At 43.9% G+C, this 16,071-nt stretch overlaps 1 protein-coding gene across 1 annotated transcript in view; it reads left to right on the forward strand.

Annotated features, from left to right (window-relative positions):
- Positions 1–16,071, forward strand: part of CEP250 (centrosomal protein 250kDa) — a 60,548-nt gene that overhangs the window by 9,874 nt on the left and 34,603 nt on the right. The window contains exons 5-12 of the mRNA XM_006875703.1: positions 2,418–2,524; positions 3,175–3,426; positions 6,770–6,866; positions 9,177–9,278; positions 9,712–9,870; positions 10,377–10,555; positions 10,872–11,054; positions 12,508–12,652. Coding sequence (XP_006875765.1) covers positions 2,418–2,524; positions 3,175–3,426; positions 6,770–6,866; positions 9,177–9,278; positions 9,712–9,870; positions 10,377–10,555; positions 10,872–11,054; positions 12,508–12,652 — 1,224 coding nt within the window. The remainder of the gene's footprint in view (positions 1–2,417; positions 2,525–3,174; positions 3,427–6,769; positions 6,867–9,176; positions 9,279–9,711; positions 9,871–10,376; positions 10,556–10,871; positions 11,055–12,507; positions 12,653–16,071) is intronic.

Raw genomic sequence — 16,071 nt, forward strand, 5'->3', positions numbered from 1 at the left:
CCCCAGCTGTAAGCCTTCCAACCTTCTAAATATTCCTTTATATGTGGTTCAGAGTTCTGGGACCATCCCCTGAGCCTGCTTGGTCGGGTATTCTGTGTCGTTGTTGGCGGAGCTCTTCACTGCACTTCCACCCGATCCGCCATCTTATTTGTTCCTCTCCACAAGCTTTTTAAAGGTTATATATATCGTGATGGTGGTGGTTATGTCCCATCAAGTCGGTTCCTACTCATAGCGACCCTTATATAGGGTTTCCGAGGCTGTAAATCTTTATGGAAACAGAAAGCCTCATCTATCTTCCATGGAGTAGTTGGTGGACTCCAACTACTGACCTTGTGGTTAGCAGCCCAATGTATAACTCACTATGCTACTAGGGCCCCTTCCTCATATATATACGTTGTTGTTATTAAGTGCCATAAAGTTGGTTCCAACTCATAGTGAACCTGTATAGGGTTTCCGAAGAGCAGCGGTGAGCTTGAACCACCAACTTTGTGTGTGGTTCAAACTGACCTTGCAGTTTAGCAAGCCACGCCAGGACTACTCCTCACATATTTACATATACAGAAAACCCAAAAACCCACTGCTATCAGTTGTTTCTGATGCTTAGCGACCCTATAGGACAGAGTTAGGACTTCCCCTACGGGGTTTCCAAGGGTATAAATCTTTATGGAAACAGATTGCCTCATCTTTCTCCCTTGGAAACTGCTGGTAAATTTTTCAGTTAGCAACCCAGTGCTTAACTCATATTGCCACCAAAGCTCCTCCATACACATAATGTTGTTGTGAAGTGCTGTCGAGTCGGTCCAACTCATAGAGGCCCTGTGTAAAGTTTCCAAGGAGCAACTGGTGAGTTTGAACTGCTGACCTTGTGGTTCAAATCAACCTTGCATTCAAGTGCTTATCCTACAGTGCCACACCAGGACTCAATACACATATATACACTCATAGATATGTATGTATCTTGTACATCCACAGACACATTCTTGTGACTATTTTTGCTCATTAATGCACACTTTCAAGTTGCTATGTTTTCTTTACTTAAAGGTTTACTTAGAAAATAACCTTATACTATGTGACTTAACAATGTTTTATAACCCAAGTAATGCCACAGCACGTGGTTTTGTTGTGGTGGTGGTTCTTAGAAGTCAGGGTTGTGGAATACTAATGGCACCTGCCTAAAGTTCTTCCTGTGTGCAAGATTTTAAGAGTGCCTGTGGTTGGCCAACAATGTGGCAAGACCTGGGGACTCCTGGGCCCAGAGACAGTGACATAGCCACAGAGGACTAGAGTGGAGAGTGAAGCGTCCAGCTAATAAGAAGAGAGGGCATATGCACAAGAACAGCCACACTTGCAGATAATGCCCACTTGACCTGGCGTCAATGACTGGATGATCAGAGCTCGACTAGAAGAAGAAAGAAGAGGAAAAAAGAGTAATCTGACACAATTTGATGAACTTGACCTACAACTATGGATTCATTAGCTCAAAAGAGGGAACAAATCTTTACAGCGAGGATCATTCCCACCCTCTCAGTACACAGGGTAGACAGGGATGGGCAACTTGGACATTGGGGGAGGGAGGCGCTGCAAAGGCAAGAAGTTACTGGTTTACAAGCTTTCAAGAGGGATCCTAGATCCAGAGGGTATGGAGGAAGGTAGAATCTCCGTAGTATCCAATCTGTCTGGGCAGGGCTGATGAAAGGAAATGGGGATAGGACTCTTGTCCTACAATAGTGAATAATTGATATCAGGACTGACTGTGAGGGTTGGAAATGTAAAGGAGGGGAGTGGTTGACTTTGCAGTCCAGGAGCTAGAGGTCCCTGGGACCATCAAGGGAGAAAAGCGAAATGCAGGACCCTACCCAGAGAAACAGTGACACCAGAGATGGAGGCAGAGATGATAACAAGGAGAGATGGAATGGCTGGGGACGCTAGACCCAGAGAGGGAAAGGGGCTGTGTGCTGATGACCGAGGGGCAAGCTTGCAGGGTATACCCTTTGGTTGGTTGATGATGCATGGAAGGGATTGTAATCATGGCAATGAAATGATACACGATAGGATGAATATAAAGCTAATGTTCTTCCATGTAAACTATCACATAATTCACAATAAAAACTTAAAAAATTTTTTAAAAAAGTACCTGTGGATGAAGGCAGCTCCTGAGGTCTTTGGGAAGAAATTTTCTTTTCTGATCCAGCTCAGAAGAAGACCATATTCCCATCCCAGCTGTTTTGACTTCCTTGGCTCCCACTTCCAACTTTATACTAAACTCTTCAACATAACAGGATTATAAATTGTCATTCACAATTATCTTCTATAAGTACTGGCCCCCTGCCCCAATAATCAGGAAGGATCCAAGAATGATATGTTGGCAAAAGATAGTCCTCTACCCTTTGGTATGACTCACGTTTCTGAATACACAGTTCTTCAAGGGCTACCTGAAAGGGGAACATGGTCGTCTTCTCAGCCTATGGAGAGAGGTAGTGACCTTCCGACGCCACTTCCTGAAGATGAAGTCAGCCACTGACAGGTCAGTGTGGGAATAAGAAGGGAGGAGGTTCTGGACTTTCAGTGATGGAGGTCTCAGGGTGGTTGGAGGGGAGAGAGAATATAGTTGGTGGGAAGACATAGTATAAGGAGGACATTAGGGAAATTGGCTTTATTGGGCACTTGATGGGAAGCTGGGAGTCATGGGTATATAAATGGTCATTTGCTAACCAAATGGCTGGAAATGGGAGTCTACCTAACAGTGCCTTAGAAGAAAGACCTGGCCATTCTACTTCCAATAAATAAGCCACTGAAAACCCTATGGAGCCCAGTTCTACTCTGACACACACAGGGTTGTCAGGAGGCAGAATAAACTCAGCAACAATTGATGGTTTTTAGACAAATTTTTTGGATGATTTTTCCCACACATATTTCTCAGGTCTCATTGACCCTGAAGGAGCTCTGCTAGCGTAGTGGTTACAAATCGGGCTGTGAACCTCAAGGTTAGCAGTTCGAAACTACCAGAAAGTTAAGGCTTTCTGCTCCCGTAAAGATTTACAGCCTCTGAAACCCTGTACAGGGTCGCTATGAGTCGGAACCGACTCCACAGCACATAACAACAACAAGAACATTGACCCTGACCTCCTTGGTCCCTCCCTTGTGGAGTCCGCTCTTTTCCTTGCTTGTACTCAGGGATCTGATGGAGCTAAAGGCTGAGCACATGAAGCTTTCAGGGTCCTTGTTGACCTGTTGTCTGCGCTTGACGATGGGAACACAGTCTCGGGAATCTGATGGATCTGGGAGACTGGATGGGAGCGAGCCAGGCCAGCTGCTGCTGTTACTAGCCAAAACCCAGGAGCTGGAGAAGGAAGCCCATGAGAAGAGCCAGGAGCTAATCCACCTGAAGAACCAAGGGGATCTGGAGAAGGTCGAGCTTCAGGACCGGTGAGCTGTGCTCTAGGGAGAACTCCCTCAAGGATTCATATATTGGCAGGGTGAAGGCCAAGAGCATTCCCACCAGGAGAGAAGGGGCTGTACCAGAGGGAGTTGAGCTGGAAACCCAATGCCACAGTTGGCGCACATTACTGGCCTCCCCCTCAGACTGCCCTGAGGCTCATTGCCTCTGTGTTTTGTCAACACCAAACCAAACTGTTTCATGTGTCCCTGCCTTTGTTCATGCTGACCTTCACCAGGACTACCTCCCTCCCTTCTCTCTCTGCCTTATCCTTTAAGTCTTAAACTGGTGGGGAACCTTTTCTCTGCTAAAATTTATAGCATCATTCAAAAGCCATATAAAATTATCAACTTAAAAATTAGCCTGTTATATTTGTTCAAACACTTAATTAACTCATCCTACCTAATGTGATGGCTGGAACTGTGGTTTCCTTGGCTGGGCCAAACCAAATAATAATTTTCAGGCCTTATCACTGTGAACTGAAGCCTACTAGATGGCACTTAACAACAATAACAAATGCTTTAAGAAATCAAGCAGTTGCCTTCTCATCTTTGAAACCTTTTCTGACCACAGTGGTGGTATTTATTTGTGTGCTCTCAAGTTGATTCCACCTCATAGCGACCCCCATACAGGGTTTCCAAGGCTTTAAATCTTTACAGGAGCAGAAAGCTGGATTCAAACCTCATGGCTAGCAGCCCACCACATTAACCCACTACACCACCAGGGCACCTTCTGATCACAGCAGGAAAAACTGATCTATTAAGTTACTGGCCCCTGTTGTCTTTCAGCTTTATTGTTACAGCATTGATCATATTATTCAATAGTTAATCCCTCCCTCTCTTCTCTTTGATTAGGCTGTTTTACTTTTTAAGTCTTATAAAGTGTTGTCATGGGCTGTCAAATCGCTTCTAACTCATAGTGACTAGGACAGAGTAGAACTGCCTCTGAGGGTTTCCTAAGTTGTAGTCTTTATGGGGGAGTCCTGGTGTGGCCCATGGGTTAATGTGCTGGACTGCAAGGTTGGTTTGAACCATAAGGTCCGCGGTTTAAGCTCACCAGCTACTCCATGGAAACCCTATACAAGGTCGCTGTGAGTTGGAACAGACTGACAGCACTTAACAACAACAATCTTTATGGGAACAAATCACCAGGTCTTTCTTCCATAGGGCTCCTGGTGGGTTTGAAACACTGACCTTTCGATTAGCAACCAAGCGTTTAACCTTTGAACCACCAGGACTCCTTATAATAAAATTGTTAAGTGCCATTGAGTTGGTTCTGACTCACAGCGGCCCTGTGTAGGGTTTTCAAGGCTGTAAATCTTTGTGGTGGCCAGAAAAAAAGCCTCATCTTTCTCCCATATGTTTTATAAAAAATTATAATGAGATAGACAGAGACCTCAGCCGGGAACTCCATGTGAGTCTCAGGTCAAAGTTCAGTTTATGCCCCATGACTAGGGCTGTGCCACCACCTACTGGCAGTGGACATAAATTGCAGGGGTTTACTTTTGTGTTTGGGCTGTGTCTTAGTAAGTTTTGAAGTGGCCCTGGTAACCCTGTGGGATAAGCACTGGACTGCTAACTGCAAGGCTGGCTGTTCAAACCTACTAGCCACTCCTTGGAAGAAAGATGAGGCTTTCTGCTCCTGTAAAGATTGTTGTTGTTGTTGTTGTTGTTAGGTGCCATTGAGTCAGTACTGACTCATAGTAACCCTATGCACAACAGAACGAAACACTGCCCGATCCTGGGCCAACCTCACAATTGGTGCCACACTTGAACCCATTGATGCTACCACTTGGCCAATCCATCTTGCTGGGGGTCTTCCTCTTTTTCTCTGACCCTCCACCTTATCAAACTTGATATCTTTGTCCAGTGACTGGTTCTTCCTGACAATATGTCCAAAGTATGAGAGATGAAGTTTGGCTATCCTGGCCTCCATGGAACACTCTGGCTGCACTTCTTCCAACACAGATCTGTTGGTTCTTTTGGAAGCCCATGGCACTTTCAATATTCTCCTCCAACATCATAACTCAAATGCATCAATTATTTTACAGTCTTCCTTATTCACAGTCCACCTTTTACATGCATATGAGGTTATTGAAAAGACCATGGCTTGGATCAGGCGCACCTTAGTCCTCAAGCTGACATCTTTGCTCTTCATCATTTTAAAAAGGTCTTGTGTAGCAGATTTGCCTAATACAATACGTCATTTGATTTCTTGACTGCTGTTTCCATGAGTGTTAATAGTTGATCCAAGAAGAGTGAAGTCCTTGACAACATCAATCTTTTCTCCGTTGATAAGAATGTTGTTTTTTGGGCCAATGGTGAGGATTTTTGTTTTCTTTACATTGAGCTGTAATCCATATCAAAGGCTGTGCTCTTTGATCTTCATCAGTACCTGTTTTGAGTCTAAGGCTGTAAAGATTACAGCCTTAGAAAGTTTATACAGGGTTGCTATGAGAAGTGTTGTTGAGCCAGTTCCAACTCATAGTGACCCTGTATAGGGTTTATGAGGAGTGACTGGTGGGTTTGAACCACTGACCTTGTTATTAGCAGTCTGGTGCTTATCCAACAGAGAGCTGGTATTAAAAGCTCATAGCAACACTATAGGACAGAGCAGAACTGTTCCATAAGGTTTCTAAGGATGTCATCTTTCTAGAAATAGACTAACTCATCTTTTTTTCACAGACCGACTGGTGGGTACAAACCACCAGCCTTTTAGTTAGCAGCCCAGTGCTTAATCAACTACACACAAGGATTCCTAGAGCTGGCATAGGATGAAAATATTAAGACACCCCTCCCCCCCAAAAATGGGCATCGTTAAATAAAAACTTATTTAGCCATCCACATAACACCAGGCACTGTGCCCCAAGATACAGTGTTAACTGACAAAGGTATCAGAGATGTGTCTGAACTTTGAGGTTCATTTCAAGGAGGCAGACCATAATCATCCCCATCTTGCTGTTCCCTTTCCCCTATCAGAGTCAGAACGTTGGGCTGGAGGAACCTTGGGCCTATCCCCTGTGGCAATCCTGATGTTCTTATTGGCTTCAGGGTGCTTGACCTCAAGATCCAGCCAGGCCTGGAAGGGCCGGGGCCAGGGCTTCCCTTCAGCTCTCAGGCTCCCAAACACGTGTTCCAGCTTTGCTATGTGGTAAATCCCTGCATGTGTTGTTCTGAGTGGCTTTTATAGCATCATGTGGTGTGCAGAGGGACTGGGAGCACCCCAGGGTGTCTGGGGAGGCTGCAGTGGAGTGTTGGGGTTGGGTGTGCTGCAGAGTAGCTCTGGCCACAGCATTGGGTGGCCCAGGTGACAGTTTTGTGTTCTTTTCCTTAGGATAACAGAGCTCTCTACTTTGCTGACCCAGTCTCAGAAGCAAAATGAAGAATATGAAAAGATGGTAAAGGCTCTGAGAGAGACGATGGAGATGCTGGTATGCAATCGTTTGTTCTGGAAAGGAATTGGGAATAAGCTTGTAGGTCCCTTGTTCTTAGTGCACAGGTAGTGCAGGGTTCAGTTATATGTTCTCTGTGAAATCATTGAAAGTAAAAATAAATTGTGACAGACTCTGAAAATTCATTCATTTATTCATTTATTCATCCAACAAATATTATTAACTGTTTATTATCCCTAATGGAAGCGCAATGGCTCTGTAGAATAAGCACTGGACTGTGAGCCACAAGGTCAGCAGTTCGAGCCCACCAGCTACACTGAAGGAGAAAGATAAGACTTTCTGCTCCCACAAAGATTGATAGCCCGGGAAACCCCATTCAGGGCCGCTGTGAATCAACTGAATTGACGACACTTAACAGCAACATCCTTACTACGTCCCTCTGTATGCATGCGTGCAGCATGTCCTTGACAGAAGTGGTTCACACATGAGCAACCTAGTGCATCATCAGGAATGTGCAGAGAGATTCAGAGCCATAGCATATGGGAAACTGAGGCGTGTGGTGGTGTTCAGCCTGGAGAAGAAAGATCTTGAGGAGGATATGATGGCAGCCTTCACATAGCTGAAGACTGACAGTGGGGAAAAGTGGTTGAATCCTGAACTCCTGCCTACATCACACCCCTAATCATTTCATACAAGCTGGGGTCAGCTGGGATCCGGACTTGTTTATGCCTATTTAGTTCACTTGGGGCAGGAATTTTCAAATTCAAATGTTGGGTCTAGATCATGTAAAAGAGTGAAGTGGTTTGACTGGAAGAGTTGTGGTTGTCTAGTGCTGTCATAATTGAGTTTTCGGTAGTGCAGGGGCCACTTGACCTCACTATTGAAAAAACACTGAGTGATCGGGATTGTAGGAAGCTAGGAATGCATGTCTTAGCTAAAGGAGACACCCATATACAACTTCAGTAAATTGTTGCCATGTAGGAATGTGGGTTGGGTATGTTCTGCTTGTTAAGATTTTGTGAGAAGCCAGAAATGGAGGTGGATTTTGAGATGTTGCTTCCAATTTTATATGTTGTTGGTTGCTTTTGAGCTGATTCTAACTACTGTGTTGAGGGACAGTAGAACTGCCCTTAGTTTTCTTGGCTGTAATCTTTACAGGAGCAGATCACTAGGTTATGCTCCTGAGGAGTTCTTTCTCCTTTTGGTCAGCGGCCCAGTGTTTTTTACATGGTACACCAATAGGGCTCCTTAGATTTTGTACAGACTAAACAAAAGCTAGCTGCAAGTCATTCTGGGCCTTTGGGCTATCCTATGTCCTCAGGCCTTCACCAGCACAAATATAGATAGGAAGAGAGGAAATCTTGAGTTTTCAAAACTATTCCTAGCTTTGGGGCCAAAGGTTTCTCTGGTTGATTAGTAGGTCTCAAGCATCAGTTTACTTGTGTAGCGATAGCAGCCAGCTTCCCATGCCATAATAACTCAAATGTACTGAGCTTTCACTTTGTGCCAGGCATTGTGTTGAGTAATTTCAGTGCTTTTTTTCCTCTCATTTTAACCTCAAAACAAATCTATGAAGTAATTGCTATTGATTATTATTTCTTTTTTTTTTTAATTCTATTCTTTTTTTATATATAACTTTTTTATTATGAATTGAATTAAGGTTTACAGAGCAGATCATCAGTTTCACATTCAACAAATATACTTTGCTTCATTACAATGGTTGCAATCTCCTCCATGTGCCACCAGTTAACAGTATTTACCTCTATTCACTTTACTCTTGCATTCCTCCCTGTGTCTCCTGCTACTTTCATTAAAGTTTGTGGTCTTAACAACCCTTGCCTCCCAATTAGTTTTGGCTTCATGGGCTAACCTGTGCAGATTCACAGGGCTCTTCCCTTAGAAGGGTCTTACTAGACTGGTCCATGCTTGGTTTAATGCTTTGCTATGGCCATCTTGAAATTCTTAAGAGTTGAGCATGGGGCTCTGCATTTTCATTTTGCACTGGGCCCACTTCACAAATTATGTACCTGGTTCTGCTCCCAGGAGAGAGCATAACCAAGTAGATAAATCAGGGCACTTGTGGGTGTTGATTATTTCTATTTTAAAGAGAAGAAAACAAACGTGCAAAGAAGCAATTGCCTAAGGTCACCACTCTAGTAAGCCAGAGAGCTGGAATCTAAGCCTTGTAACGTGGAACTCGTAATAACGTAATCTGAACCATTGTCGTCAGACTCTTGAGGGTAGCATTAGAGTTCATGTGTGATCAGGGAAAAAGTGAGGCTGACAGACCAGAAATTTAAAATTCGCTTCTGAGTTTGGCTCATTGGCTCTCCTTTGTTCTGTGTTCAGGAGACAAATCATGCAGAATTAATGGAACATGAGGCATCTCTCAGTAGGAATGCCCAGGAGGAGAAGCTGTCATTGCAGCAGGTGATCAAGGATATAACCCAGGTGAGGCCCTTGTTCGTGATAATCTGATTATGCATCCCCATGCCTAAATTTCCACTTTCTGCTGGTGTTTGGACTTAGGGCCTTACAGGGGTGTGTTCTTAGAGTGTATTTGAAGACTGGAACCCTAAGGGAGGAGTAGTTAAGCCCTCATGTCTAGACAGGCCTCTTTCCTGCTGCCAGCTGCAATTCTCATGCCAAAGACTGGGCCTTCTTGTCTTCCTTTCATCATTTATTATTACATCAGGGAGTGCTCTAGCCTTGTTGCTAGTCCTAGGCTTGAGGAACCAAAGATGGGGAATTGAAGGAACCTAACCGTTTTGCCGTTAAGTACCCCTCAGAGAGAGCACTTGAGAAGGAAAACATCAGGTGTGTCCAGGTTATAGAGTATGTCCTCTTGGTCAGTTGAATAGTGATGCCTTGTGTTGGGTTTCAGGCCATGGTAGAAGAAGGGGACAATATGACCCAAGGCTGTGGTGATGAGAGCCCCTTGGAGTTGGATTCTAGTGGCTTCTCCCAGCTTGACCCCCAGGACCCAGACAAGGCTCTCACTCTAGTGCGTTCAGTACTGACCCGCAGACGTCAGGCTGTACAGGTGAGAATCCCGGCATTCCTCTTCCACCACAAGACTGAGAATCTAAACTGATTGGTACCCCCAGCTTTGTTAACATCCCAGAGTGCTGATTACAATCTCTCTGCCCAGTTGTACTTGAGGATAACACACACAATCTCCATGGCAGTGGTACACTCCACATAGTACTATGCAAACATTGACAACTGGAGTCTTGGGAGACCATGAGTAAGTGTTCCCCAATTCTAAGAGTCACAGTAACACTTTTCCCCCATGCCTCTGTGCTCCCATGTTTTTTCCAGGGGCCCCAAACTATAAAACATTGCAGAAAAACATTTTTAGATCATGAATTCTGGAAATCACAGAAGCCCAATAACCTCTCAGACATTTTCCTCAACTGGTCACAACTCTCCTCAACTTACCCTGGCTGCACCAGCCCCCTTGCCCAGCCCTGCATGGGGGCTTGTGGCATCTGTGTTTTGCTCTTGCCCTCTGGCCTATTGTCCTGTTTCTGTTGCTCTCCCTCACAGAACCTGAGGCAGCAGCTTTCCGGCTGTCAGGAGGCTGTGAGCTTCTTGCAACAGCAGCATGACCAGTGGAAAGAAGAGGGGGAGGCTTTGCGACAGCGACTGCAGGCACTCACTGGGGAGCGGGACACTCTGGTGGGACAAACTGTCGACCTCCAGGGAGAAGTGGACTCTCTCAGCAAGTGAGTAGTGGGCACTTTCCCCACCCATCCAGCTCTGGCCTCCATCTTCAGGCAGCCATTTAGCCAGTCACTCCTACTGTGCATTTGGTTGGCTGACCCTACCCTCCCTGAGGCCCAGGGTTGTCTGGCTTTGCCTGCTGCTTGTTCCTTCCCACTTGGCGCCCGGTTTTGGTGCTTATGAAAAACGTTTCCCACACAAAAGGGAAGAAGATATGTTTAACGGAAATCCACGCCTCCTTCCTTGGACCCCGTGGTGTCTGTGTATAGGGAAGATTTGGGGTCCCAAGGTCTCTGCTCATCTCTGGCCTCCTTTTAGAGAGCGAGAGCTCCTGGAAAAGGCCAGGGAAGGGCTGCAGCAGCAACTGGAAGTGCTGGAGCAGGAGGCCTGGCGCCTTCGAAGGACAAACATGGAGCTGCAGCTGCAGGGGGACTCTGCTCAGGGGGAGAAGGAAGAACAGCAGGAGGAGCTGCACTTGGCTGTCCGTGAAAGGGAGCGCCTGTAAGTGACCACTGTCCCCATCACCGGGCCAGGTCATCCTTTCAGTTCTACACTGTCCCTCACCCATCCACTCTCCTCTCTTGGAAGATGCCGTCAAATGAAGCCTGGCCTGCATTGGGATCAGATTAGCTTACTCCCTCTTCCTTTGCAGAAAGATGAATACAGCAAATTCTCCTAGACTTTGCTGACATCCGCCATGGGCGAGGTACTGTGCGGGATACAGAATGTGACATGGACCCAGCTCTCAGGGAGTTTAGTCTAGTGGGGAAGTCTGACGAGTGAACAGACAACTGGCATAAGACTGGATGAAATGTAGGTTAAATGGAGCATCCAGCTAGGACCTTTGGAAACTTAGAGTAACAGTTAATTATTGAGAATCAGGGAAAATGTCATGGAAGGGGAAGACCCCTTGAACTGAGTTTGACATGTTTCATTGGCTGAGTGTTAAACAAGGATGAAAGAAACAGACTAGCAAGGGAAAGAAGACAGGAAAGCTCATCACATGTTAGTCATCTGGGCTGTCTAACGGGTAGAACTTATACTGGAAAGCAGCAGAAAACCTGAGGGACGGGTTCCTGATTTTGGAATAGTTCCCAACTAATCTTTGAATTCCCTCTGTGATGCATGGAAAGAGCAAAGGCTCCAGAGCTAGGCAAATACTGGACAGATTTGTAAAATTCTTACCTTGAAGGGTTGTAGGGAAGAGTAGAGCAGTGTTTGCAGAATCCCTGCAGGGGCCCTGGCATCCGTTAGGTCTTCGGTATCTGGTTATTGTTGTTATTAAGTGACATCGAGTCAGTTCCATCTCATAGCTACCCTATATAGCGTTTCTGAGGTGCAGTCCAGCAGTTAGCCTATAGTACAACTCCGGGTACCTGGTAGCAGAGACTGTATCTTCACCCTCCTTAGTATGTTCCCTCATCTCCTGGCCTTAGTTCCTTGCACCCAATAAATGTGGATCATGGAATCTTGCAAGACCACTAAACAGATCATGGCTTGCGTTCAGAAGGATCCCCCAGGTACCAATGGGAAACACCGACAATCTGTAGTGATAATGATAATGTTTTTAATTTTTAAGTCAGTAATGCAGTATATGGTTCAAAAGTCAAAACTATACAGAAAGATACATACTCTCCCACCCAACACTGCACCTCCATCCCATGTCCCCACTTCCAGTAGATAACCATTTAGATTAATTTCTGATTTAGCTTAACAGTGCTGTCATCTCCAAATACAAGCTTCTATTCTTAGTTTTATGTCTTACATAAAAAGCACCATGTATATTTTTTCCACCTTGCTTTTTTCAGTTAACGCTGTCTTAGAGATGTTTCCTTTTCTGTTTTTAGAGACCTTCCTCATTTTTTTGCTTAGCAGCAGTCATTATATTCCTGTTACCTTTGGCGGAGACTCACTCCCCAAAGCTTCCTCTAGCTCTCTTTCCTTCCCATGTTAGTCAGGAGACGCTGGCAAGCCTGGAAGCCAAACAATCGGAATCACTCAGTGAACTGGTCACTCTTCGGGAAGCCTTGGAGTCAAGTCACCTGGAAGGAGAGTTACTGAGGCAAGAGCAAGGAGAAATAACTGCAGCGCTGGTGAGGGTGCGTAGGCCTCCTTCCCTCAGTTGCTGGGTGGGCAGCTTCGAAAGATGTGTTTCTAGGTGAAGAGAATGCAGTTTGCCTCATACCTCACCCTTTAGGCCATGACCCCTCATATTTCTTGCCTCAGTTACTGGCATTTGTTTCTGGGTTCCCTCCCTCCAAGTATGCCTTCTATTATGAAATAGAATGAATTAAAAACAACTTTTTAAACTTTTTATTGTGATTTGAATGACTGGTTTACAGACAAGATCATCTGTTTTACATTCATCAAACCATCCACTTTGTTTCATCTCAGTGATGGCAGTCCCTTCTGTGCAACAGCAGTTATCCCACTTGCTCCCCATAGTTCCTAGGTCCATTCCACCCACCCTCCCATCCCTTCTCAACTTTGTCCTTAGTTAAATGTTGCCCTTTTGATTTTGAGTGATTGACTATTTCATGGTGAACATACCTTACTATTGTACCCCTGTACACCTATCTACTGCTTGCCTGAAAATTGGTTCATGAGGGTGAGTTCCTTTTCCAGACCTGAAGGGTGATCTATGGTCTATGGCTATAGTCTCAGGTTCCTGCAGTCACTTTATGACCAGTTAGCCCAACTCATAGCCATTATGCTACCAGAGCTATAGATAGATGATAGATAGATAGATAGATAGATAGATAGATAGATAGATAGATAGATAGATAGATGTGTGTGTATCTCGGAATCCTGGTATGGCTCTGTGGGTTAATGTGCCAGACTGCAAAGCCATTTGAACTGTAAAAGATTGGCAGTTAAGTTCACCAGCTGCTCCTTGGAAACCCTACTATACAGGGTCGCTATGGGTCAGAACTGACTCGACGGCACTTAACAACAACAACAACATACGCATCCCACAAATGTATAAGTGTTTGAAAGAGGATATTGGTACATAGGTATTTATCTTTTCTACAAATACAACTATGAGTGTGGTGGAGTCTTAGTGTCTCTACATCCTCACCAGTATTTGTTGTTTTCTGTTTTTTTTGAACTTTGTTATTAACGCTGGTGTGAGATGGTATCTCATTGTTGTTTTGATTTGCATTTCTCCAGTAGCTAATCATCATGAACATTTCTTCATATGTTTGTTGGCTGCCTGAATGTCTTCTTTGGTGAAATGTCAATTTATAGTCTCTGCTCATTTTTTAATTGTGTTGTTAGTCCTTTATAGAGGTCTTGTAGTTTTCTATGAATTTTAGACATTAGTTCCTTGTCTGATATGTTGTTGAAAAAAAATTTTTTCCGAATCTGTGGGCTCTTATTTTTGCTCCTTTGGAGAAATCTTTTGATGCACAAAAGTGTCTAATTTTTAGGAGGTCACAGTCATCAAATTTGTCTTTTACTGTTTGTATGTTTTTAGTCATGTTAGACAATGTATTTATGCTATGTATTAAGAACCCCTAAGTTTGTCCCTATTTTTTCATTGATGATCTTTATAGTTCTGGATTTTACGTTTAGGTCTCTAATCCATGTTGTTTGTTTTTGTATATGGTAGAAGATATGAGTCTTGTTTCATTCTTCTGCACATGGATTTCCAATTTTGTCAGCACCATTTGTTAAAGATACTTTTTCTTCCCCATTTAATGTGTTTTGCCTTTTGTCAAAGATCAGCTGACTGTTAAGTGGATGGATTTACTTACAAGTTCTCAATCCTGTTCCATTGATCTGTTTATCTTTCATTGTATCAGTACAATGAAATTTTTGAAATCAGGGAGCGAGAGGCCTTCTACTTTGTTGTTCTTCTTAAGCAGTACTTTGCTCACCTGACATCTCTTTCCTTTCCATATAAAGTTCATGATCATTTTTTCCATCTCTTTAAAGAATGATGTTGGAGTCTGGATTGGGGTTGTGGTATATCTACAGATTGCTTTGGGTAGTGTTGGCATTTTCACAGTGTCATGAGCATGATATAGTCCATTTTTGTTAGTCTCTTTTGGTTACTTGTAATAGTGTTTTATCGTTTTCTTTGTATAGATCTTTTGTTTCTCTGGTAAGATTTATTCCTAAGTATTTCATCTTTTGGGTGGCTACTGTAAATGGTATTGTTTTCCTAATTTCCTTTTCAGAGCTATTTTAAGGATCCTGTTTTCTTATCCATAGAATGAATTTTCAATTGTATAAATCTGATTATGTCAGTCTCTTTCGTAAAACTATTCAGTGCTCCTTGTGGTTCAACTTTCAGCCAAACAATTGTTGTTAGATACCATCGAATTGGCACCAACTCATAGTGACTCTATGCACAACAGAATGAAACACTGCCCAGTCCTGGGCCAACCACACAATCGTTGCTACATTTGAGCCCACTGCTGCTGCCACTTGGCCAATCCATCTCATTGTGGGTCATCCTCTTTTTCTCCAACCCTCCACTTTACCAAACATGATATGCTTCTCCAGTGACTGGCCCCACCTGAAAATATGTCCAAAGTATGAAAGATGAAGTCTGGCCATTCTGGATTCCAAGGTGCACTCTGGCCAAACAATAGACAGGCCTGTATGGTGAACAACAATACCAGAGAGGTACACACTCCTTAGAACAAATTACAGCATTTACCCAAGGATAAAACTCAGAAGACAAGAAGGGGGGATAGATAAGAAAGGAGGAATGGAAAAAGGAAACCCGGAGAAATAGTGGGAAGAATGCTGCTACATTGTGGGGATTGCAATCAGTGTCCTAAAACTAAATGTGTAAGAATTGTGGAAAACCAGTTTGCTTTGTAAACTTGCATCCAAATCACAATAAGAAGTTTTTTAAAAAATGAAAATGCAGTGGCTTCCAAACTCCTTGACTCCTTAGCGCCACATTCAAAGCCTATTGCCATCTGGTTCAAACTATGTTTCTAGCTTCTTCTTCCACTCCAAATTCCGTATTCCTACTTGTTGTGTATCTTGGATCGTGCTATTGCTGTTTGTGTTAAGATTCCATGGAGTTGAGTCATGGTGACCCCATGCACAGTGGAACGAAATGCTGCCAGGACCTGCAGCATCCTGTGATCAGTTACAGATTGGACTGCTGTGATCCTTGCGGTTTTCACTAGTTGATTTCTGAAAGTACATCCCAGACCTTTGTTCCTTGCTCCTGCTCACAGCACTAACTGCATTCTCAGTTATGCCATGTTTGTTCTTGACTCTAATACTTTGCATATACTCTTGCCTTTACATGCACTGCCTCTTATCCTCCCTTTTCAGCTGGAAAATTCTTACTCATCGCTCAATACCCAAGTTAATTATCAACCTTTTTTACTCTCCAATTGAAATAATGCCTTCTTGAGTTCCTGACCACTTTGTGCATACATTTTTGTAGAGTCATTATAGTTGTAGTTATTTACATGTCCTATGTCTGAACCTCAATGAAAGAAAAACTTGCTCAGACTGTAAGGGAGGGGATGTACAAAGGGATCTT

The sequence above is a fragment of the Chrysochloris asiatica genome, unplaced genomic scaffold (genome assembly GCF_000296735.1).
Source record: "Chrysochloris asiatica unplaced genomic scaffold, ChrAsi1.0 scaffold00337, whole genome shotgun sequence".
NCBI lineage: Eukaryota > Metazoa > Chordata > Mammalia > Afrosoricida > Chrysochloridae > Chrysochloris > Chrysochloris asiatica.